The sequence below is a fragment of the Aspergillus versicolor genome, assembly GCF_001890125.1.
Source record: "Aspergillus versicolor CBS 583.65 unplaced genomic scaffold ASPVEscaffold_2, whole genome shotgun sequence".
In the NCBI taxonomy this organism is placed as follows: domain Eukaryota; kingdom Fungi; phylum Ascomycota; class Eurotiomycetes; order Eurotiales; family Aspergillaceae; genus Aspergillus; species Aspergillus versicolor.
The window spans coordinates 4,108,271-4,129,813 of record NW_024467525.1 but is presented as its reverse complement, the minus strand read 5'-3'; the positions used below and the strand labels follow the sequence as shown (position 1 = coordinate 4,129,813).

The 21,543-nt window shown below is 50.2% G+C and overlaps 9 protein-coding genes across 9 annotated transcripts; 4 read left to right on the top strand and 5 right to left on the bottom strand.

Moving 5' to 3' along the window:
- Positions 1-571: 571 nt before the first annotated feature.
- Positions 572-1,936, bottom strand: ASPVEDRAFT_81010 (uncharacterized protein; the record flags this gene model as incomplete). The annotated part of the gene is made up of 2 exons (XM_040816960.1): positions 572-851; positions 1,584-1,936. The coding sequence occupies 2 exons, from the start codon at positions 1,934-1,936 to the stop codon at positions 572-574; spliced, it is 633 nt and encodes a 210-aa protein (XP_040665162.1).
- Positions 1,937-3,051: 1,115 nt separating this feature from the next.
- Positions 3,052-3,573, top strand: ASPVEDRAFT_81009 (uncharacterized protein; the record flags this gene model as incomplete). Its single annotated transcript, XM_040816959.1, has 1 exon — positions 3,052-3,573. One exon carries the CDS (start codon positions 3,052-3,054, stop codon positions 3,571-3,573), a length of 522 nt encoding a protein of 173 aa, XP_040665161.1.
- A 55-nt stretch (positions 3,574-3,628) lies between these two features.
- Positions 3,629-5,104, bottom strand: ASPVEDRAFT_124963 (putative MFS transporter; the record flags this gene model as incomplete). Its single annotated transcript, XM_040806231.1, has 5 exons — positions 3,629-3,874; positions 3,941-4,013; positions 4,060-4,252; positions 4,300-4,877; positions 4,929-5,104. The coding sequence occupies 5 exons, from the start codon at positions 5,102-5,104 to the stop codon at positions 3,629-3,631; spliced, it is 1,266 nt and encodes a 421-aa protein (XP_040665160.1).
- A 617-nt stretch (positions 5,105-5,721) lies between these two features.
- Positions 5,722-7,406, top strand: ASPVEDRAFT_26215 (putative proline permease; the record flags this gene model as incomplete). Its single annotated transcript, XM_040809871.1, has 2 exons — positions 5,722-6,053; positions 6,101-7,406. The coding sequence occupies 2 exons, from the start codon at positions 5,722-5,724 to the stop codon at positions 7,404-7,406; spliced, it is 1,638 nt and encodes a 545-aa protein (XP_040665159.1).
- A 101-nt stretch (positions 7,407-7,507) lies between these two features.
- ASPVEDRAFT_50856 (C-terminal binding protein) lies at positions 7,508-8,543 on the bottom strand (the record flags this gene model as incomplete). The annotated part of the gene is made up of 3 exons (XM_040814388.1): positions 7,508-8,226; positions 8,281-8,363; positions 8,416-8,543. 3 exons carry the CDS (start codon positions 8,541-8,543, stop codon positions 7,508-7,510), a joined length of 930 nt encoding a protein of 309 aa, XP_040665158.1.
- Positions 8,544-9,415: 872 nt separating this feature from the next.
- ASPVEDRAFT_38822 (uncharacterized protein) lies at positions 9,416-10,245 on the top strand. Its single transcript, XM_040811784.1, has one exon. The coding sequence runs from the start codon at positions 9,454-9,456 to the stop codon at positions 10,195-10,197; it is 744 nt and encodes a 247-aa protein (XP_040665157.1). The 5' UTR covers positions 9,416-9,453; the 3' UTR covers positions 10,198-10,245.
- Positions 10,246-10,428: 183 nt separating this feature from the next.
- On the bottom strand, positions 10,429-11,067 carry ASPVEDRAFT_26212 (uncharacterized protein; the record flags this gene model as incomplete). The annotated part of the gene is made up of 1 exon (XM_040809870.1): positions 10,429-11,067. One exon carries the CDS (start codon positions 11,065-11,067, stop codon positions 10,429-10,431), a length of 639 nt encoding a protein of 212 aa, XP_040665156.1.
- Positions 11,068-11,395: 328 nt separating this feature from the next.
- GbpA lies at positions 11,396-16,652 on the top strand (the record flags this gene model as incomplete). The annotated part of the gene is made up of 7 exons (XM_040816958.1): positions 11,396-12,491; positions 12,547-12,883; positions 12,936-13,669; positions 13,721-14,581; positions 14,643-15,320; positions 15,376-15,476; positions 15,543-16,652. The coding sequence occupies 7 exons, from the start codon at positions 11,396-11,398 to the stop codon at positions 16,650-16,652; spliced, it is 4,917 nt and encodes a 1,638-aa protein (XP_040665155.1).
- A 3,596-nt stretch (positions 16,653-20,248) lies between these two features.
- Positions 20,249-21,327, bottom strand: ASPVEDRAFT_512838 (uncharacterized protein). The gene has a single exon (XM_040814450.1). It carries the CDS (start codon positions 20,872-20,874, stop codon positions 20,284-20,286), a length of 591 nt encoding a protein of 196 aa, XP_040665154.1. The 5' UTR covers positions 20,875-21,327; the 3' UTR covers positions 20,249-20,283.
- Between the last annotated feature and the right edge of the window lie 216 nt (positions 21,328-21,543).

Here is a 21,543-nt window from a genome sequence, read left to right as displayed (position 1 = left end):
ATGGCAAACAGTGTCCGTGTCCGTTCGTTGGAAGCCATCTTAGATGTTGGGATTGTGATAGGACGATGAGGTGAGAGGCTGATGGGAAAGGTACCCCGATGTAGTGCGCATACTAGATAATATGTCTCTCGCTGTCTTTGTAGTGGTAATGAAAATGGTATTCATTTGTCTCCTTTATATTGTGGCTTTGCTGTTTATATTCACGGCTTCAAGTCATTCTTTATCCGGGTCTTGTCTAATGCGGCTTTTAAAGCATGGAAAGTAGGTTCTCATGGGCAGACTGTACAATAAGATAGTCTGCGCGGTAATACCTCGGGCTTCCAGCTGTCCATTCCTGCGATGGCCTATCGGTTTATTTTTAGATTTAGAGCTCAGCAGTGACGAGGTCCGCTGAAGTGAATTCATGGCAGAAATGGTTAAATGAAATGAATATACTAAATAGCCAGTCTAGTTTCCCATTGGTACATTTACAGTATCCAGCAGCATAAGTAGTTATACAATAAAAAAAGCCCAAGTACAAAGAAACCAATGGAATTGTATATAAGCTAGAGCCCTATAATAAATAACCTGTCTACTTCCAAGACCCAAAGTACAGCCCATTAACAAGCGTAAACTGCAGCCTTCGCGAAACCCTTACCCTGCGCCTGCCCCGTTCCCGGAGCAGCGACGCGCCATTGTCATTGTAAGGGATCCAGTAGTCAAACATACCTCCTCGCTTCTTGTCAACCAGAACGAACTCATCTTCCTCCCGTTCAAATAGGGTGGTTGTCTTGTGATCAGTGTCAATGTTACTGTTCTTTTTCTTGGTCGATACCGCTTGCCACGGGTCTGGCTCTAGCCTAGATGTACGGCTATTGGGTACGTTAGTGGTAGATGAACCCCGGAATGGATTTAGGGCACTTAGCGTTGTTGTTCCGAACATGCTGCCTATCGTTTAAGAAGCGGCATGAGGATCTCTAGATCGCCTTGGGACATACGGGGTATTTATACTAGGGCGCCCTAGGCTGAACAGCCAGCTGAAGCATAATTACTACTTTATAATCCCTTTGTTACTTGAAGGCCATTGTGATCTTCACATGTAGCTATCTGTTTTGTCTTTATAAGTTTCAATGGTATTTCGCTTTTACACTGTTTTTGGCAAAGGACATTTCTCGTGTAATGACGCGATCGAACGCAAAGAGATCCAATGGACGAACTGGTGTATATCTTTAAGTAGAATAGTCAATCGTCGCAGTGGCATAAAGACGTTGGTAGTGAGTTAAGCCTGATGATTCACCATTCAACCTCCTCAGTACCATTCAACCAGGGCCTCTCTCTCAATATTTCCAACACTGGGTGCTCAAACAGAGGATAATAAAGCCACTCCTACCAGGGCTATAGCCAAAGGCCTGCTAATCACAAAACAGATAAACCCCATAATACTCGAAATGAAGGACTACAATGCAATAAGATAGATTCATAGAATAAATAATGCATTTAATCACTTTTGTACTTGACTATGCTTATCTGATCAAACAAAAGAAATCCCAACCAAGGAATTACTATGGCGAAGGGGAGAATAGCAGTCATTGCCAATCCCCTACCCAGTAGTCTCCTTGGCCATTTCAATATCTGTCGGACTCAGTGGCTTCTCAATAAACACACCATGTCGTTCAATCTTGACAATCTTCCCAGTACCAACCGAATAAGACCCATTTGCACCCTCATAAAATCCCACGCCGATATCACCCACCTTGCCCTTGAACTCGCGGTTCAGAGTGGGAAGTTTGCGAGGCTTTCGGCTCTCACTTGTACGGCATTCGCCGACATGCTTCGATTCGGCGCCTGTGTTTAACAGGCCACATTTTGGGCACTCGCCGGTGTAGGGGCGGAAGACCTTGCCGTTCTGCTGCCAGACCTTATCTCTGGAGTCGCAGATGCAGATAATTTCAGTCATGGTAACTAGATTAGCTTGTTATCCTGGGATTATTGGGAATGATATATTCGCTGAGTGACCTAGAGTTTTTATGTTGTGATGAATGAGGAAGCGTGGTCAGTCGGTATTTATGCTGAGACTGGCGTTGATGGTGAGGCTTTATCCTTTGATATAGTATGTTTCTTTGTAGCCTTTTATTCGAAGTTTCTTTGCGTGCACACTAGACAATGCTGTCTCCTTCCACCATCAACAACAATATTTAGCTCTGATTGTCTTACTTTGTGCCTTTGTCTTTCATATGCCCTAGCTAGCCGGCCGAGACCAGGGAGATGTTCCAATAAAAGAGGATAGACTGAATCTATTGCTGAGTTTTTGTATGCGCATTACAATCTCGTTAAGGCACTGGATACTTTGTACCCTGGAGCCCACAGAGACTACATGGTTGAGGATGGTGATGATTATGGTCATAATGATGGAGGGTATGATCAGCTGGGATTTGGGACTGCACTGCTTCGGCTGGATTAGCGTTGAATTTACATGTTAGACTGTTCTGCTTCTTATGGATATTAAACTTGTTATCCAAATATAGGAGGGAGAGAGGATAAGCTAGGCTGAGTGAGGCTCTTGGTGCAACATACAGTCACCCCAGATATGGCGACCCAATCTTCCAACATCCTCTAAGAATATGACGAAACCAGTCACGCCAGTCATCCTGGCGGAAAATATGAGACCTCGCCAGTAAGAAAATAACAGCCAACCGTGTGATCTTAAAAATGGGACAATCCACGCTCCTTCGGACCCAAAGGAAGGCTGGAAATACGAAGTCGACGGAATAAGCAAATGGCCATCTTGGAACCAGCGGTGGCTAAGAGAGATCGGCATTGCCATCTCGTCCAGGCAGAGACCAAGGGATCATGGCAGATGAGCACTGGGTAGGTGTAAGACATGCGGCGTGGAATACGAACTGCTTTTCTTGGCTGACGCGTGCTCTGGAGGAAGAGCTGGTTCGAGTACGAGGTTCTCGGCGGGATTTCTGGGCAAGGCTGTTGTATATAAAGACGGTTAAAGACTGGAACGAGAGTAATACAGTCAACTTTCTTGAATTAAACACCTGGATTAATCACTCGCTTGACAAAATGAAGCTCTCCACCATTTCCCTCCTCACGGCAGCAGCTCTAGCAACTGCAAGCCCTCTATCCCTATCCGCCCGCCAGGACTCCATAATATGGCCATATCGCACATACCGCTGGTTCATCCGCGACGGGACCACAATCGAAGACCCGCAAGACCAGCTCCTCGTCGTGAAAGACAACGACCCAGCACACGAGTCCAGTGCACTAGTCACCTTTCAAATCGCCCCAGAACTCGAAGGCCGCACCTGCAAGATCATTCTCGACCTCTGGGATCGCGATGTCTCGACAGGCACGCAGACCGCTGATGTCTTTAACACTGTCAACCCCGGGAACAGGGGCGAGTATCTTGGAAGAGTACACCTGCCCAAGCCGGGTTCTGCGGAGTGGATTTCTTCTTCGGAAAATGCGCCTGAGTTTCCCTGTCCGGCCGGGGCGTTGATTGGGTTTGAGTTTGTTGGGGCTGGGGATGAGGTTGCTGTGAGGTGGGATATTGGTGCTACTGGGCCGAAGGTCCAGGTTTTGTAATTGGACTTTATCAGGAATGTGATTAATTCAAGTTGTGGGATATGGTTTAACTTAATTAATCGTGATGCAGGCGCGGCTTTGGAATGATTAACCAGGATACCCCCGTAGCTCCCAGTAGGCCCACGAGTATAGGCTGGAGGACTTTGACTCCTGACTCTGCAGCTATGACTCCAGTTATAGCAGGAAAGACTGCCCCTCCGATCTGTCCGAGAAGGAAGATAAACGCTACACTTGTTAGCTTGGCTATTAGCAGGGTAGAACACTTACCAAGCGCAGACGATCGGATCTCGGCAGCAAACAGCTTCGACGCCACAGAAATACCCTGCCATTGTTAGTCCTCTTCCCAAGAATCACGGACAATCCATACCGTAGCAAAGAAAGGCCCCGAGAAAAACCCCAAGAGACTGATCGCGACCGCTTCGGTGATGATATTAGGCACCCTAGCACAATTAGCTAACGCCTTCACACACTCTTGCGGTTCCATACAGCCAGAAAACCAATTCAAGTGCCAGACATAGCGCAACATAGATGCCAATCATGCGTCTCTCTCCAAGACGATACGTGGGCTCAGCAAGGACGAGACGGCCGAGAAACGCACCGCCGTAGTAGCCAGCCGGGACATAACCCATTTTATCGAGATCGCCACCACGTTCTTCGACCAGGTATTCCACAATCCATCCTGTTACTGTTAGCAATATCCGTACTAGGCCTCTAATGTTTACATACCGCCAGCGGTGATCGCAACGCCGAGAAAGAAGAAAAAATACAAGCTCAAAAGCCACACACTGGGGCTGGCGAGAGTCTTTTGCATTTCAACTCTGGCGTCTCTCTGGCGCGAGGTCCCAGACGCGGCCACTTCAGCGGCAGGATCAGGGTGCTTGAAAGTAATGCGCTCGCGGAATGCCGCGCATACTAGCAGAAGATTCACTACACCCACCCCCAACGGGGCAGTATAGAAGAGTCCCCATTGCGATGTGCTCCCCGCGGTCGCGACAGCGGTTGAAACAAAGGGACCAGCGAGGCAGCCTCCCATGTACATAGCATGGATAAAACCGAGCCAGCGATGGGCGCCTTTTAGAGTTGTCACGAAATTGTTTGCATGGGGTTCCTGGTAAGCCTGTCCCAGGGTCGCGATGAAGAAGGCGACCGCGAATAGCGGAAACGGGGGGAGCCAGGCGCGGAGAGCATGAGCAACTATCTGCAGGACCGCTCCAATGACGAGAAAGACGCCCAGGTCGATGTACTGGCTGAGATAGCTATTTGTAAGAGCGGCGAACAGCCAGCCGCCGAAAGTGGTTCCGTATCTAAGCCGAATTAGCGGGTAAGTAACTGTACAAAAGGACTGGCTTGCTTACACAACGGAGATCATGTTGGTGTCGATGTCATATTGCTGGCGGATGTAAGGGATCAGAGCCCCCAGACTGCCGTCGTTGAGCCCCGCCACGAAGAATGCGAAGCCCGAACTGGCCAGCTTCAGGGCCAGTCGGGGAGGGGCGGGTGGCTCCACGGGATCGGTTTGGAGTGCTTCCATGCTTTCCAGGAAATCAATACCAGATTGAGACGATGATGGGGATAAAGTTGGATGGGGAGGCAGCTGAAATTGACAGATTGACGGGCAGTAACGTGACTCCTCCAACTGTTACTATAGAGTTTCCGGTATAGCTGCTCACTTGGCATTACATGATATGAATACGCATTGAGAGCTGACCCCGGATTCATCGGACATTTTCCGGCAAGTTGACAATGCGGGGAAGCAGTGCAGGATTGTTCTCTGAAGATCAGCCCCTACCGGATGTGCACAAAATGCCGATGCTGCCAATCAGCTTGGGAAACTCGAAATAGGAGTCCAGCCGTTCTTCCCACCGAAGATACGAAGATTAACTAATTAATTCCACGCCTTGCCTATGAAGATTCCGGCTCAATAATCGCGCGTGGCAGCCCCTGATAAGCTATCACTTGGCAGCACTAGCATCGCCAGCTCCTCCCTTTTCGGGTTAAGTGTGCTTGTACATCTGATAACTTATCACTGCTGCTTCAGGCCGTCGCGGCGATACCGATGCCGCCTATGGTTCAGTGCGTATGGTATAAGATGGGCGCATCGCGCTGGGCGACTCTTCGCCTGAAGACCAGCTACAGAGCACCTCCACCATGGACAAAACGTCGCCTGCGGATGAAAAGCCCGTCACGACTGCCGAGGGCACGGTAACCCCGTATGGCGAGACCAAGCGTGGTCTGACTTCCCGGCATGTACAGCTGATGGCCATTGGAGGCTCGATCGGAACCGGTCTCTTCGTCGGAATCGGGGCTTACCTGCAGGAGTCCGGGCCTCTCTCAATCGTCTTGGGATACCTTCTCTATGGATTCTTGTTCATCTGGCCTTGCTACTTGTGCGTGGGAGAGATGTGCGCATACCTGCCCATCCGAGGCTCTATCTTTGAGCTGGCCGCCCGATACGTCGACCCGGCTTTTGCATTTGCCATGTAAGTTCCTTGCTTTATAATAATTCATGCACAACTAATATGTCCAGGGGATGGGTGTACTTCTACGCTGGCGTGATGTTAGTCTGTGTTGAATACTCGGCTATTGCAACGATTATGTCGTACTGGACAACCAGCGTCAACCCGGCCGTGTGGATCACCATGGGAATGGTCGTCTGTATTATCCTAAATATCGTCGCCGTGGAATGGTACGGAGAGAGCGAATTCATCATGGCCTCGACCAAAGTCCTCTTGATCATCGGGCTTGTGCTTCTTACGTTCATCACCATGGTCGGCGGCAACCCTAACCACGACGCCTACGGCTTCCGCCACTGGACTGACGGTGTGATGTACGAATACTACACTGACGGCCCTACCGGTCGCTTTCTCGGTCTCTTCAGCGTGATGGTCTACGCTGCCTTCTCTCTCGCCGGTCCAGATCTGCCCTCCCTCGCCGCAGGAGAAATCCAGAACCCGCGATACACCATCCCGCGCGTCTGCAAGATGATCTTCTGGCGTATCGTCGGCTTCTACGTAATCGGAACCCTAGCCGTCAGCATCATCTGCGACTCTCACGATCCGGACCTAATCAGCGCCATCGAGAACGAGAGCAGTGGCGCCGCCGCCTCTCCCTGGGTCATCGGCATCAAGCGCCTCAACATCCACGGCCTCCCCGACCTCATCAACCTCCTCATCCTCTTCTCCGGCTGGTCCTGCGGAAACGCATACGTCTACGCCTCCAGCCGAACCCTCTACTCACTCGCAAAGGACGGCCAGGCCCCCAAGTTCCTACTCAAATGCACCAAGACCGGCGTCCCCATCTACTGCGTCTTCACCGTCTCCCTCCTCACATGCATCACATACCTCGCGGCCGATACCTCCTCCGTCGAGGTCTTCTACTGGTTCATAGACCTCACCACCTGCGGTCTCGTGCTCACATACACGTGCATGGTCGTCGTCTTCCTCTTCTGGTACCGCGCCCTGCGCGCCCAGAACATCGACCGCCACTCGTATCTCCCCTGGGTTGCACCGCTGATGCCCTACTGGGCCATCCTGGCGGTGATCGTGGGCGGCTCCGTGACGCTCTTCAACGGATTCAATGTATTTTCGCCCTGGGATACGCAGGGCTTCATCACCAGTTACTTTGCGATTGGGTTCTTCATTGTTATGTTTGTATTTTGGAAGGTTTGGCATAAGACGAAGTTTGTGAATCCCGCCGAGGCGGATATTGTCTCTGGAAAGGCGGAGGTTGATGCTGAGTGTCGCATTTGGGAGGATGGGGGGTGGGAGGAGAGGCGGAGGGCTGAGTTGGCGGAGATGCATTGGGCTAGGAGATGGTGGGAGAAGATGTGGTAGTCTTTTTATTGCTTGATTTAGATATCAATATTTGTTGTCAATTTATACAGAGTACGCAATGAATGATACCTCACTTGCGATCTGTATGCTCTATTCTATCGCTAACTCATACTGGGTAATATCACATTGCTGCTTCCCCCATCAATCAGCACATCCCTCATGGTCTCGACACTCTTCGTCCGAATCTCATCAAAGCTCTCGGGGCAATAAAACGCAGTATGGCAGGTCAAGACCAGCCTACCCAGCAACCAGTCCTCCTTCCTTCTATACGCACGCACAAGCGAATGCACTCTATCCTCAGGTATCGGCTCTTCAGGTAAAACATCCAAGCCAGCCCCAGCCAACAACCCCTCCTTTAGCCCCCTCTCAACAGCATCAAGACTCAACACCTCCCCACGGCCTGTATTCACCAACACCGATCCCTGCGGCATCAACCCAACCAAATCCCAGCCCACCATATCGCGCGTTTCCCGCGTACACGAGCAATGGATACTCAAACAGCTACTCCGCCGAAACAGCTCCTCGATATCCCGTACCCTCTCAACGCCAATGGCCTTATCAAACCCGTTCGCAACATAGGGGTCGTAGAATATAACCTTCCAACCAAACACCTTGGCACGGAGTGCAGCCGCCGTGCCTATACGTCCGAGACCGAGGATGCCGAATGTTGCGTCTCGCAGACGTGCTACGAGCGGCGTGTCGATTACAGCCCATGGTTCGATGTGTGGTTCGCGCTGGAGTTCGTGGTGGAAGAGGATCCCGCGCCGGAGGGAGAGAGCCAGGGCGATTGCGTGATCGGCGATTTCGGCGGTGCCGTAGTCTGGTATCTTTAGTCTAATGACTTGACAAAGGGGGGTTGGGGGGTTAGACGAACCAGGGACATTGCAGACAGTGACGTTTCGTTTGGCCAGGGCGACCCGGTCTAGACGGTCATAGCCGACTCCCATCCGGACGATGCTTTGGAGAATCAGGTTAGTACCCTACTAGGCAAGGTGCAAGGACTTCTTACACTTTCAGTTGTGGGAACAAGGCGAGATCTTCTGCGGTAAAGCCCATCTTCAGCACGAGGATGCCGTGGACTTTCTCTCTCAGGTCCTTGGGGACGGCCGACCATGGTTTAGGCGTCGGGACGCCCATGGGGAACAGGTCGAGTTGGAGGTAGGTGATTTTCCACTCTTCTGGGAGATTTGCACGCAGTATCTCTTGTTCGATTGTGTCATCCTGTTTCCGGCAAGTTGGCACCTGGCCGGGTGACGCGATGTGGAAGACTCACTGGGTATAGTCCGTCTGCCTGGATGATAACAAACTCTTTCCCGCCGGGGGTTTGACTTGGATCGGTTGTTTCGGGCATTTCCAAAGGATTTCCAAGTCGCTTAAAGCGTCAAGCTAGATGAAAGAAGGAAGAGGAGAATCTCACCCGCCGTGCAGCTGATCCTCAACTTATAGCACAGCTTGCAGTAGCCACATGATTAGGTTAGGGCATGGACGCCCGGATTTTTATCCAATTTATCCACCTGCTGTCCTGTTGCTGACTGTATTATCAAATGAGAAGCTGGTCTTGCCCTTTAGATTCCGCGTATAAACCGTACCTGACTTGCCCCTCATTCCATCACTCCTTACCCCGCCTCCCGACTGGGCCGACTACGACTCGGCAAGTAGGCTATGGAGACCGAAGATCTCTCCAGCTGAGAGGTATTGCCCTAAGGGTTGGGAAGAAAACATACGATGAATGAATAGAATGGTTAACGGGCCTAGCTTAAACTACTACTAGTGTCTATAAGGTACTTAGAGATGCTGTTTGTTTGGTTGATATCTATCTTAGCTGAAATCAGTCTCAATCAATCTAGAAAACGAGAATATAGCGCAACTAATGCTGAAATTTACGCCACTTGAACTTATAGACCCTGTTACGTGATGCTAGTCGTAAGATATCATTCCATGGTAAGCCGGAATGTATATCTGGCTTAAAACCTTGTATAAAAACTTCTTTCCACTCCCATCTCCCGCCACTCTGACTCACAAGTATCCTAGAGCTATCTCATCGAAAATGTCTCTCAAGCTGAAGGTCCGCAACATATCCAGACCGCTCTGTCAAGGCCTTGAAAACGCACTTGAACTGGCCGGAAAACGGGAGACAGCACAGAGATTCCGCCAGATCCAACACGAACGCTTCGGGCTATCCAGCAGCGAGTGCGAGAGTCTTCGGTCCTATTTCATATACGATGAGCTCATATGGATTTCAAGACAACGTGGGAAGTCTCTCTGGTATATGATGGAAGATATGAAGCCAGCGTCAGAAGAGCCTCCCGGCGGCGACGAGCCACCCGAAGGCTATGAGTTCCTGCATGCCAGTTTCAGGGAAAACAAGGGAGAGCGCCAGAGGGCAATCGACGCGTTTGAATCAGCAAGAAAACGGATTAAGAAGTCACCTCTCTATCGCGCGATGAAATCCCAGCAACAGTGCAGGAATTGGCACCTTTCAGATTGGCTGGTGTCGCGCTGCAAGGAATCCGGCGGATGCTGTGTGCGAGAATGTCGCTGTTGTGACAAGAATTCCTACGAGGCAGAAGACCGGAAGGGCCATTGTACGCCTGCCTGTGAGTGCTGCCAGAAGGAGAAAGGCCTGCAATTCCCTATAGATCTTGAAGGTTACCGGGAAGAGTTATATTTTAATGTTGACCCTGCGGACTCGGATGTTTTCAGCCGCAGGATGATGGATCCGTATGTTTGGGGGCTCTTGAACAAGAATGAAATTGTTCTTCAAGGGTGCTCCCCTAACGTAGTGGTATAATGATATAATAGGGTTAATACTAGTGGAACTTACCAAAGCAAGTACAACCGTGGGCTGTGATGTCACTGCAACAGGGCAGACCAGTATTGTAGCACTCACTCCCAAGCCACCCACTTCCGTACCATTAACGACGGAGGCATACGCTATTTTCGTATAAATAATTTGGATATTGAGATTACCTAGTTAGCTACCCCGTACTCCATAGGCCCTGGTGAAGTTTGTTTAAACTGCTCAATAGCCGCAGTGGCCGCAGTAGCCACACGAAGCAGCAGAGCAGGCCGTGAAGTCCTTCTCCGAGTCCGAGTCACCACTCCAGGCACCTGACTCTCTCATTCCCTCCTCGTCTTCTTCCTCTTCCTCTTCCTCTTCTATCACTACTCCCCCCTTCCATCTCGCATTGCATCTATCATTTCTTGTCTCATCAAAAGTTCCCTGTGTCCACCGTCTCTTCATCTCGTCCGGTATACAGCAATTGACCACACCCCCAACTTCCCTCAATTCTAAGCTGCCACCACGGTATACAACTTCTAATGTGCCATCTACTTGTCCCTGCACAAACGCAATCAACATTTTTATTAGCCCGGTCAGCTTCTGTAGATTGCTTTCTTCGTCCTTCTCCCATTGCCGTACTTCTTCGCGGACGTCTTCAACGCGCACGTCGTCAAAAACTCCATTCTTGTGGAAGCCGATCACGAAATTGGGCACTTGCGCCAACCAAAGTCTAGGACGCTCTCCTTTGAGAACATCCTCATACTCCTTCTTGGATGTCCTGGTCTTCAAATCGAACATGGCCGACTGGGGGACAATTTCTCCCCCAAGCTCAACAGTAAGGGCTTTTCCGGCATGGGATACTGTAGCCGAGCTCACCATTGTTTCTTCCAAGGAAACCATCAAGTCGTCTGGAGTAGCCGCTGCGCTCTTTCCATGGCCAATTCGTGACTGATGAAGCTTGGGAAGATATCCATCACCCTCGTAACGGACGAGACATGACAAGTCAGCAAACTTGTATTTCAAGATTCTCTGATGCGATTCGGAGCCCCTGACATCGGGACCCTTTGCGCAGCAATCCAACTATCATCGCACCCCAGATCAGTGGCAGAGAATTGACGAGCTGAATGGTAAATTCAAAGCTCTGGAGCAAGAAGTCAAGACGGCGTTCAGTGCATATTCGAATTTCAAACTGAATTACACCACCATCATGGAATTTCTAGAATTCGAAGAGCCTGCATTCTTTGAAGCTTTCATGCCACCGGTGGAGCTTGATGGGATGACTCTTGTTGGCGAAAATGGGGAGTCTGTCACCGGACAGTACCTGTTCGAGCGATGGTATCATGGAAAGAGCCATTCTAAGCTGTCACTCAAGCATCTTCATCAGCAAGCCCGTCAAGTGTGGGAAATGGATGGGTCAACTCGTCAAGCCAAAATAAAAACCTGGACCGAAATGCTCCTTGAAGAACAATTGGCCAAGGTTCAGAGCCTGATAACAAGAATGGATAACTGTCAGGAGAAACTTGCGGAGATGTGGAACGAGAAAACCCGTGATATCCTGCTATCGAAGCGGATAATCGGATGCACGACAACTGCAGCTGCGATGAACGCCAAAGAGCTCAGTGCGATCTCGCCCGGGATCGTGCTGTTGGAAGAAGCTGGTGAAATTCTTGAATCGCATGTCCTTACTGCTCTTGGTCCCCACACGAAGAAACTGATTATGATCGGTGACCATCAGCAACTGCGTCCCAAGATCAACAACTACGCTTTATCGGTGGAGAAGGGGTCAGGGTATGATCTGAATCGTTCTCTTTTCGGGCGACTTGTGGAGTCAGGATATCCTCACTCTACTCTCGCGAAGCAACACCGCATGGTCCCCGAGATATCCTCCTTGGTGCGAAAACTCACATACCCCGACCTGCTGGACGATGACAAGACATTGAGCCGACCAGCACCGAGAGGACTGCAAGATCGCGTCATCTTTCTTGATCATACTCACGCAGAAAATAATCTACGCGATGTTTCAGACAGAAATGATGTTGGAGGTAAAGGCAGCAAGCAGAACTCCTTCGAGGTACAGCTCGTTCTCAAAATTATTAAATACCTTGGCCAGCAGGGCTACGGAACGGACAAGCTAGTCGTCCTTACACCATACCTTGGACAGCTACATCTGCTCCGTGAGGAGCTTCTCAAAGATACAGATCCTGTACTGAATGATCTAGATTCATATGATTTGGTCCGAGCTGGCTTGATATCCCAGGCAAGTGCTCGGCATGCCAAACGCCCGATTAAATTGTCCACCATCGGTAAGGCCCAAATGCAAATTTACCAAATAGCCTCCATTGCTAACTAAAAGGAAAGATAATTATCAAGGTGAAGAGAGCGAAATCGTGATTGCTACCCTCACCAGAAGCAACAAGGATGGGGACATCGGCTTTATGTCGGCTCCGCAACGGTTGAACGTGCTCTTATCTCGAGCTCGAGACGTTCTAATTATGATTGGAAACTCGAAAACATTTATAAAAAGCCGAAAGGGCAAAGAAGTCTGGAAACCGTTCATTAACCAGCTTCAAGAGAATGGACACCTATATGATGGGCTTCCAGTTAAATGCGAGCAACACCCTCAACGAACAGCGGTACTTGGAACCTCCAATGACTTCGATACGTTATGTCCAGATGGAGGATGTGACCGACCATGGTACGTTCTTCCTTATCTGCTTTCCACAGTGCTAGTCATTGACGAATGACAGCGGGACGAAACTAAGCTGTGGATTACACGACTGTCCACATAAGTGCCATCAACTGTCCGACCATTCGAAGATGGACTGCCATAAAGTAGTAGATTGGACTTGTACCCGCAACCATAAGCTTACACGGCCCTGCTCCCAACAGAGAAGCACATGCTATCGCTGTGCGGAAGAGGATAAGGAGCTTGAGCGCCGACGCAAGAGAGATATGCAACTCGATTTGGACCGAGAGGCCAAACAGAAGGCTTATGCCCATCAGCTTGCCCTGATCAAGGATGAAATTGAGCATGAAAGACGGCTTCAAAAGGATAGCCAAGACGAAGAAGAGAGACAACGAATCCTCAAGCAACAGCGACAGGACCTCGAACGGCTGAAAGCCCGTGCCCCTGAACAACCCCAACAAAATCACCCAGTATTTGATGGCAGCAGCGAGCAATACCTATCCCCAAGCAAGGAGCCGCCTCAGGGCACTGCCGGTAATACCGGGTCGTCAGAAAGTACCAACGGTTCAGACGGTTCAAAGGCCCTGTCGTCCGCTGAGCAGGACTGGGAATACCAAAAGCAATATGAGGGGGCACAAAGTGAGGAGCTAGACAAGTTGATGGCCATGATTGGCTTGGAGCGCATCAAAACTAAATTCCTCGCTATCAAATCTCAAGTGGATGCGGCCATGAGACAGAAAGTTGACTTCAAAGGGGAACGGTTTGGATCGGTGTTGCTTGGGAACCCGGGAACTGGTAAGACCCATCATGCACTCAAGGCGTCTTGTTTGCTGATCCAAAATATAGGGAAAACAACGGTTGCGCGGCTTTATGCAAAATTCTTAACATCCATGGGCATCATCCCTGGTAGCTTCATTGTAGAAACCACCGGGTCTCGTCTAGCAAATGGCGGCGTGTCAGGCTGCGAGAAACAGATCAACAACATTCTCAACGATGGTGGGGGTGTGGTTTTTATTGATGGGGCTTATCAACTAGCACAGGGAAGCGGAAATGGCACTCAAGTTCTTGACTTCCTACTTGCAGAGGTTGAAAGGCTTACCGGGAAGGTTGTTGTTGTTCTCGCCGGCTATCGAAGGCAGATGGAGAAATTCTTCGCTCATAACCCTGGACAGCTGAGTCGATTCCCACATGAATTCGTTTTTGAGGACTACACTGAGCCAGAATTACGTTTGATCCTCCAATACCAGATCAATCAGAGGTTTCAGGGAAGGATGAAAGCTGAACAGGGGATGGGCAGTCTCTATTGTCGGATGGTTGCTCGGCGGATTAGCAGACAGCGAGGTCACGAAGGGTTTGGAAACGCCCGGACGGTGGAAAATACTCTTTCGACCATTCTCCAACGTCAGGCGAAACGCCTTACACACGAACGAAGAAAAAAAGTCTCCCCTGATGACCTCCTTCTCACTAAAGAGGATCTAATTGGCCCTGAGCCAAGCAAAGCATTGAACAGCTGTGCTGCTTGGAAACAGCTTCAGGGTATGATTGGACTCGCCTCTGTCAAGAATACAGTCCGTGCTCTGCTTGACAGTATACAAAGCAACTACGAGCGTGAACTCAAAGAGGAACCTCTGGTAGAATTTACTTTGAATCGAGTGTTTCTAGGGTCTCCTGGAACAGGGAAGACAAGCATAGAATCCTGCCGATTTTGTGGGTAGTGTTTTAGGACAATCTGAACAAAACACGAAAGGAATTTTGGCTTCCACCTTAGGCAAAGTCCTAGTCATTGATGAGGCTTACGGCCTTTCCGGCGGTGGAAGCCGCAATGCAGGTGGCTTCCAGACAGACCCGTACAAAACAGCAGTAGTGGACGCAGTCGTTGCAGAAGTTCAGAGCAATCCTGGAGACGATCGGTGTGTGTTACTGCTTGGATACCAGGACCAGGTGGCAGACATGTTCCAAAACGTAAATCCCGGGCTATCGCGGAGATTCCCGATGGATTCAGCATTCATATTTGAGGATTTCTCTGATGATGAGCTTGGAGAGATCCTAGATCTGAAATTAAAACAGCAAGGGTTTGAGGTATCCAACAAGGGGAGGAAGGTGGCCTTGGAGATCCTTTCCCGTGCGCGTAACCGTCCAACTTTTGGAGATGCGGGAGAAATCGATATTCTCTTGAATGGGGCCAAGATTCGCCAGCAGCAACGGCGTTCATCAGGGGCCAAATGTTCTGCTTCGAACCGATTAGAGCCGGAGGACCTTGATCCCGAATACGATCGTGGAGAACGGACGGAAACAAACATCCCAATGTTATTCCAGGACATCGTGGGGTGTGAGACAATCGTCAACAAACTTGAGGGTTATCGTCAGACGGTCAAAAATATGAGAGATTTGGACATGGACCCTAAAGAGCAGGTTCCCTTCAACATTCTTTTCCGCGGGCCACCAGGTAAGCCAATTTAAAGACTTAACACAATCGAAGTACAGCCACTTACCATATCCAGGAACCGGCAAAACGAGCACAGCTAGAAAGATGGGCAAGGTTTACTACGACATGTGTCTATTATCTTCTGCGGAAGTCATTGAGAGCTCCGCAACCGATCTAGTAGGAGAATATATTGGACATACTGGGCCTAAAACTCAGGACCTACTGGAGAAGGCACTGTGAAAGGTGCTCCTTATCGATGAGGCGTACCGCCTCGCTGAAGGGCAATTCGCAAAAGAGGCCATGGACGAGATTGTGGATTGTATCACGAAGCCCAAGTTCTTCCAGAAGCTCATCATAATCCTGGCTGGGTACGATAATGATATAAATTGCCTAATGACCATTAACCCTGGATTGACCAGTCGCTTCCCGGAAGAGCTTGAATTCGCAGGTCTCTCACCAAACGACTGCCTCCAACTGCTTACAAAATTTCTCCAGAAGAAAAAGTCAAAACTTCGGTCCAAGGTCAAAAACTTCAACATGGATGCACTAGAGTCACAGGGACCAACATTTGGTAGGCAAATTGTGGATCGGTTTTCTATACTCGCTCAGGGGGCGAATTGGGCGAATGCGCGCGATGTGCAGACGCTAGGGAAAGCTATATTTGGCGAAGCTCTTCGTTCCATGCAAAACAGGGAGCTTTCCATATCTGAGACGCTTATTCTGAGCAAGGTCGACGGCATGATATCAGAGCGAACAAGTCGAGCGAGGGCACTGTCAACGCCTAAGAATCCTATAACTGACTTCATGCAGAGCCAGGCTTTCAATAAGAAACCAGCACACCCAGTGCCGACAACAACGTCAAGCCCACCCGTGGCGCTTGAAACCACAGAAGAGAAGAAAGATGCACCCCCTCCAGCCTCTGGGAGTGTTCTGGATACGGCCCCTCGGGATGCAGGAGTATCAGATGACGTCTGGCAACAATTGGAACAAGATAAGCAAGCGGAGAAAGAAGCGGAATCGCTATATCAAACAGTCATCGAAAATGAAAACACGGCTGAGAAAGAACTCCAAGAGCTCCCAGAGCCACCAGAAGATGATTCCGATCCAGACCACGAGGCTAAACGGGAACGCGAAAGACGACGTCTTGAGGAGTTAAGGAGACGCGCCAGGTTGGAGGAGTTACGAAGAGAACGGGAGGAGAAGGATAAGGCTAGACGTGAAGAACAGAGAATCCAGCAGAAGCTTAGACAAATGGGTGTTTGTGTTGCTGGGTTTCGATGGATTAAACAGGCTTCGGGTTATCGTTGTGCTAGAGGAAGTCACTACATTTCGAACGAGGCCTTGGGAATTTAAATCATGCATTCGAGTGGTTCTGTTATTTTCACTATTATTCTATTAATAAACCAGGTTTTGGGCTTCTTTATAGTGGCGTTCTCTTGCTACAAGATAGAAGCGATGGTCACTACACCCAATCCGCACAGTTATATGTTATTGCCGGTATAAGCCCTTTACCGATAAAATGAGTCCAGAAATACATAATATTTATTTCTATAGTACTTGCGACGTTGAATTCGCTCTCTAAAAACAGCACGTCAAGATTTGGTAAGCTATTTTCTCCTGCGTTGGCGTTGCCCTCTTATCAACATCATACCATTCTGTTGAGAGTAATCACCTAATTTCATCCCACTACCTAATTAAACGAAAACACCCAGAAATGTTTATCGGAAAGCTATCCAGTTCATCTTATCTATTTTCAGATCTTTTCTTCAAGAATATGCACAAGCACCACTCCGGAACCACGGAGACCTGGATCATACAATATGACAGCTCCATAGCTATTTAACCCCAAACAACCGCGATAGTTAATCAAACGAGCTGACGAAATTTTGCAACTGCGAGTCTGCGACCCTGCGGGTATCTTCCTATCATCAAGACGATAATAATAGTGGGTCACTGATTCAGGTACGGACTGAGTTAAGTAAACTACGTTGCCCAGATTTTTTTTTTTAGATAAATATCGCGCAGTTTGGCTGGGGCGGTGGAAATAAAATGGATAGCTCCACTTCTCTATCTCGCATGTTACAAGAAGAGTCCCCCTTGTCGACCACGCCATCAGTCACGCTTCGGTATTACCGGTACGCGCAGCTCTGGGCTCATCTCTGGACCCGCGATCTCGATATGTATGCAGGAATATACGAAAAGAAGGATAGCAGCATCGCATAATCATACTTGAGCACATTCGACGAGACCACAAATGAAACGACAGTTAAGCCAACGGGCTTATGTACGTCGGCTAGCCTGACTGCATTAGTCTCCGTCGGAGTGTCCAATCGAGGAGATCGTCACAGCCAGCCCAGGACTCGAGGCGTTCGGAGAGGAGTCGGGACGAGATGTTTTAAGGGGTGGCACAGAGCCGGGGAATGCTAATGATAATGCGTATAGATCCGCTGATTGCGGTTGGCCGCAATCAGGAATGCAGCGAACAGCGAGTTCTCAATCTCCGTGGATTAGGTTAGGATCGGGATCGGGTGGTTTATTTAGGTGACAACTTGACAGGTGAGTTTGCTCCAGCCTGCTTAGCGAAGCTGCCCTGGTTAGATCCCGGTGTATAGTCGGTATGATTATGCCTCTCCTGCCTGTTTCTCCATTGGTATTGGCAACAACATGAAGAATACAAGGGTGAAGAGAGTGATAACGCCCGGGCCAATTCGGAAACCTCGTTTAGTGCGCGGGATCGTCCAGGCCTTGCACTGTCGGATCCACATCAATGAGACTTGGAGAATGGTGACTTGGAGTCGAGGGCAAGTCGCAATGCAACGATTCGCATTGAGGCTGTGGTCCTCTTCAACTTCCTTCCATTCGGGGTTAAGTTCGCCGAAGCGCCCGATTACAAATCCCAGAGGCCAGGCTTTGGGGCAAGGAGCAAGGAGCTGGATGGACTGTTGTTGTGTCCACATGGTGCCGTGGCCAGTCACCAAAATCTACAAGATCAGCTTTGACTGGCCGGTCTAATGCAAGTCACCCAAGACTGTGCGACTAAGTCTGCGCCTTGTAGAAACGGGCAAGGATAATCCTTGCAAGGTTGCCAATCACAATAGAGATGTTGGGATGGTGGTGTGCTTGACATTCCATGGGAATGGGAGTCCGAGGTCAACCTGATGTGTTTTTGCTGGTGATCGATAGCATGCAGCAAAGATATCGTTTATCGGTGGGGGGAAATTCAGCATTCGTTAATTGTCTATGTGTATCTAAGTAAAAGTAGACGGTCCAGATCGATAAGAGTGTATGCACCGTCTGATATAGATTAGGACGGGATGATCGATTGGCCCGCCCTGGACTATACTATACTCTCCCAAGGTAGCGTCCGAGAAGAGACAGACTGGTGCAACGCCCATCTAAATCGTTGGCTCAGAATAACCGGAGAATTTGGGAGCCGATGCAATCGACGGAGGAAACCTGGTTTAGTATCTGCAGTGCGGGATCGACGGACAACAGAGGCTGCGGCGCGACAGTCCAGAGCCCACAGCAGCTGATTGCACCGTTACAGGAGCCGGAGTTTCCCCGGGATGGCTTCGCATTTGTGGCATTATTCCTGTCCCTCGTACTTCGTACGTTCGTGCTTGGTTATTTAGGCTGAATGTAGTTGAATTGTTTTGATACTCAGGAAGTTACTGGAATCCCCTGCTGTGTGGGCATGATTCAGATGGTTCAGTGATTACCGAGGCGAGGAATCGGGAGAAAGTCCGACCTCAAACGAGAATACCCGCTGATAGACACGATTGCATTGGCGTCTTTTGCTACGTGCACGGAGCACAGCTCGAAATTGGGAGTCTCCCTCCCAACGTCATTGCGTGGGATGGTGCAGGAGATTTGCAGGGCGGCCGCTGTCTGGATCAACGCCGCATCCTCGTCGGTGTCAACGGGGATTGTCGCTGCTGGAGAAGCAGTGGATAAATCTGCGTACGGCTTGACTGGGCGGGGAGGACGCAACGATATATTTTTGGCAGTGGGTGCCTGAAGTGGTTCCTGGTGGGTGAAGATACTATTCAAGAGTCAGTCAGTCCCCTGATGCGACCGGCAGCAGCGGCCAAGGCTCCAGCCGCCAGCACAAGGAGTTGGCCACGGAGGACTCACATCCGAGGGCATTATTGATTATTCCAGCGGCTGCATTATTCGAAAACGGCTTAGAAGGCCCAGGCGGCGATGCAGTGGCTCGTTTCCAGAACTGAGCCAGGGGATTGTCAGAATAAAGGAACTGCAATTGGCACGCAGCAGCAGCCGGGCCCACGAAAATCCCCCACACAGGAACCTTCGGCTGCGCACTGGCAGCAACTGCTCTCCCCAGAGTCCCCGCAGAATGGTCGTCAACCGAAGCTCGTTTCCTCATTCTCTAGCACCTTTTTTTGGCCGGCTCGTTAGACTTTACTAAGATTGCTCGTGCCAGACACGGCGGCGCCAACCGCCACTCGAACACTCAGTGGCTCGTGGGCCGTGGCCCCAGTCCCCCGGTCATCTCAGGTACGGTCGTGCCCACGAGCCAACAATCGCCGCTGGATCTGGGGTCGAAACGCGAAACGGGAAACACGAGTCACCCAGCCTTTGAAACCTTTGGGCGGCGGAGAACTCCGTTCTCTGCAAACGGTCAGACTCAGACGGCTAATCGCTCGTTGCCAGCAACCGCGATCCTTCAACCGCAGGATGGAAAATGAAGGCGCCATGGAAGCGAGTCTAAGAGCCACGCGCTTACGTCAGGTCAATTCACAACGGAGCGTGTCTGAGAAAGGCAAGAAAGACAGGAACCGACATTGTCGCAGACAGCGCCTCGTTTGCCTAACAACGGGTCTGTTCCGCGCTGTCGCCGTACTCAGCAGACGGCACAATAATGTCATTATTGAGAGAGGAATTTTCCGATAATTTGTGAGCTGTTGGTCTGGCAGAACAACAGTATTTTCTTCCATTGTTCAGTACGCTCTCTATACACTCATTAGTGCACCAAACATGCCTCTTTTCCTCTGCTGGTCGTGCGCCGATAAAGTGCGTGGCAGTAACCGATAATCCTCTCGGCCTGGATTGAGTTCACAGGGTGGCTCCCATTGGCCAGTCGAGTAGCACAGACCCAAGTGCAGCTCCCCCGTGACTCCGATGTGGGGCGGATCCTTGGCTCTGGCCCAGTCGTGGCCCCTGCTTTATGCTCATCGGCCCACTGAAGGTGCTGCGATTGGGCGGTAGCTTCGTGGTTGATCCCGCGACAGTCACCGGGGTTGAAACAGAACACAGCGCAGCACGGAAGTAACGTGCAGCCTCTCGTAACTCCATTATTATTGCTTTGACTCTCGGAGGCCAGCCTGCGAGCAACTGCCAGTCCCAGACACTGATGCCCACTGGTCCTTTTGTTGAGATCCCCAGCAGCCACTCGCCTTAGTAACTTCCACTGCAGCTTCTCAAAGAACATCGTCCTCCCTTCTTCTTCCTCTTCCCTTTCCTCAGGCTTCACTCTCTCCCTTCCTTTGGCTGTGAGCTTTCTTTCACCCCCTGCATTACTTAACTCGTAATCAGCGAACTCCGCCCTTATCATCAATTGACTCCAAATTCACCTCTATCGATACGCCACTTGCCCGGCTATCTTTCCGGCTTATCCACCCGCCGCCCTCAGTCGCCCTCAGTCGGATTGTTTGCGAGAGTGCACCCAATCCAAACACTCAAACAGCTCGCAGACCACCCAGAGAGCCTGCGCATAGCTTCCTCTGCTCTCTTGAGTCGGCAATCCCCCCAAGGTAAGCTGGTATACCCGTAGCTTTGCGTCCCCTGGGTCCTGGAAGCTGGGACGTTGAGCCCCTGCTGACTACTCCAAAGGTTGGACCTCAGGAACATCTCGCCACATCCCACCTCGCCCGCGACTGTTTCACCTATTTATCCCTCTCTCATCGCCCCCCAAGACCGAATCATACACTTTTTATTCTTATTAACTAGCTACCGAGAGCTTACTCCTCGCATTTTTCACCCTTCGCTCCTTGCTGTCAGTGCCTCATTGTCACCCCGTTGCCCCAACTCCTTCCCGCACCTCCTGACCCACTGCCTAAGCTTTCCTCCCATGGGGACGATGATGTCCTCGATCCGACCGTTCCGCCTCAACCATTCTAGACACTCTCAGGCTAATATCTAACCAGTAAATCGTATCACCGCCAATGTCGGTCTGATCCTTCGTCGCATCGCATTTTCTCACTCCTTTGAACTGTTCGGTTTA

Excerpts from the sequence above, each read along its gene's own strand:
- ASPVEDRAFT_512838 (XM_040814450.1), bottom strand. The coding sequence starts at position 20,874 with ATGATAAGGGCGGAGTTCGCTGATTACGAGTTAAGTAATGCAGGGGGT.
- ASPVEDRAFT_38822 (XM_040811784.1), top strand. The coding sequence starts at position 9,454 with ATGTCTCTCAAGCTGAAGGTCCGCAACATATCCAGACCGCTCTGTCAA.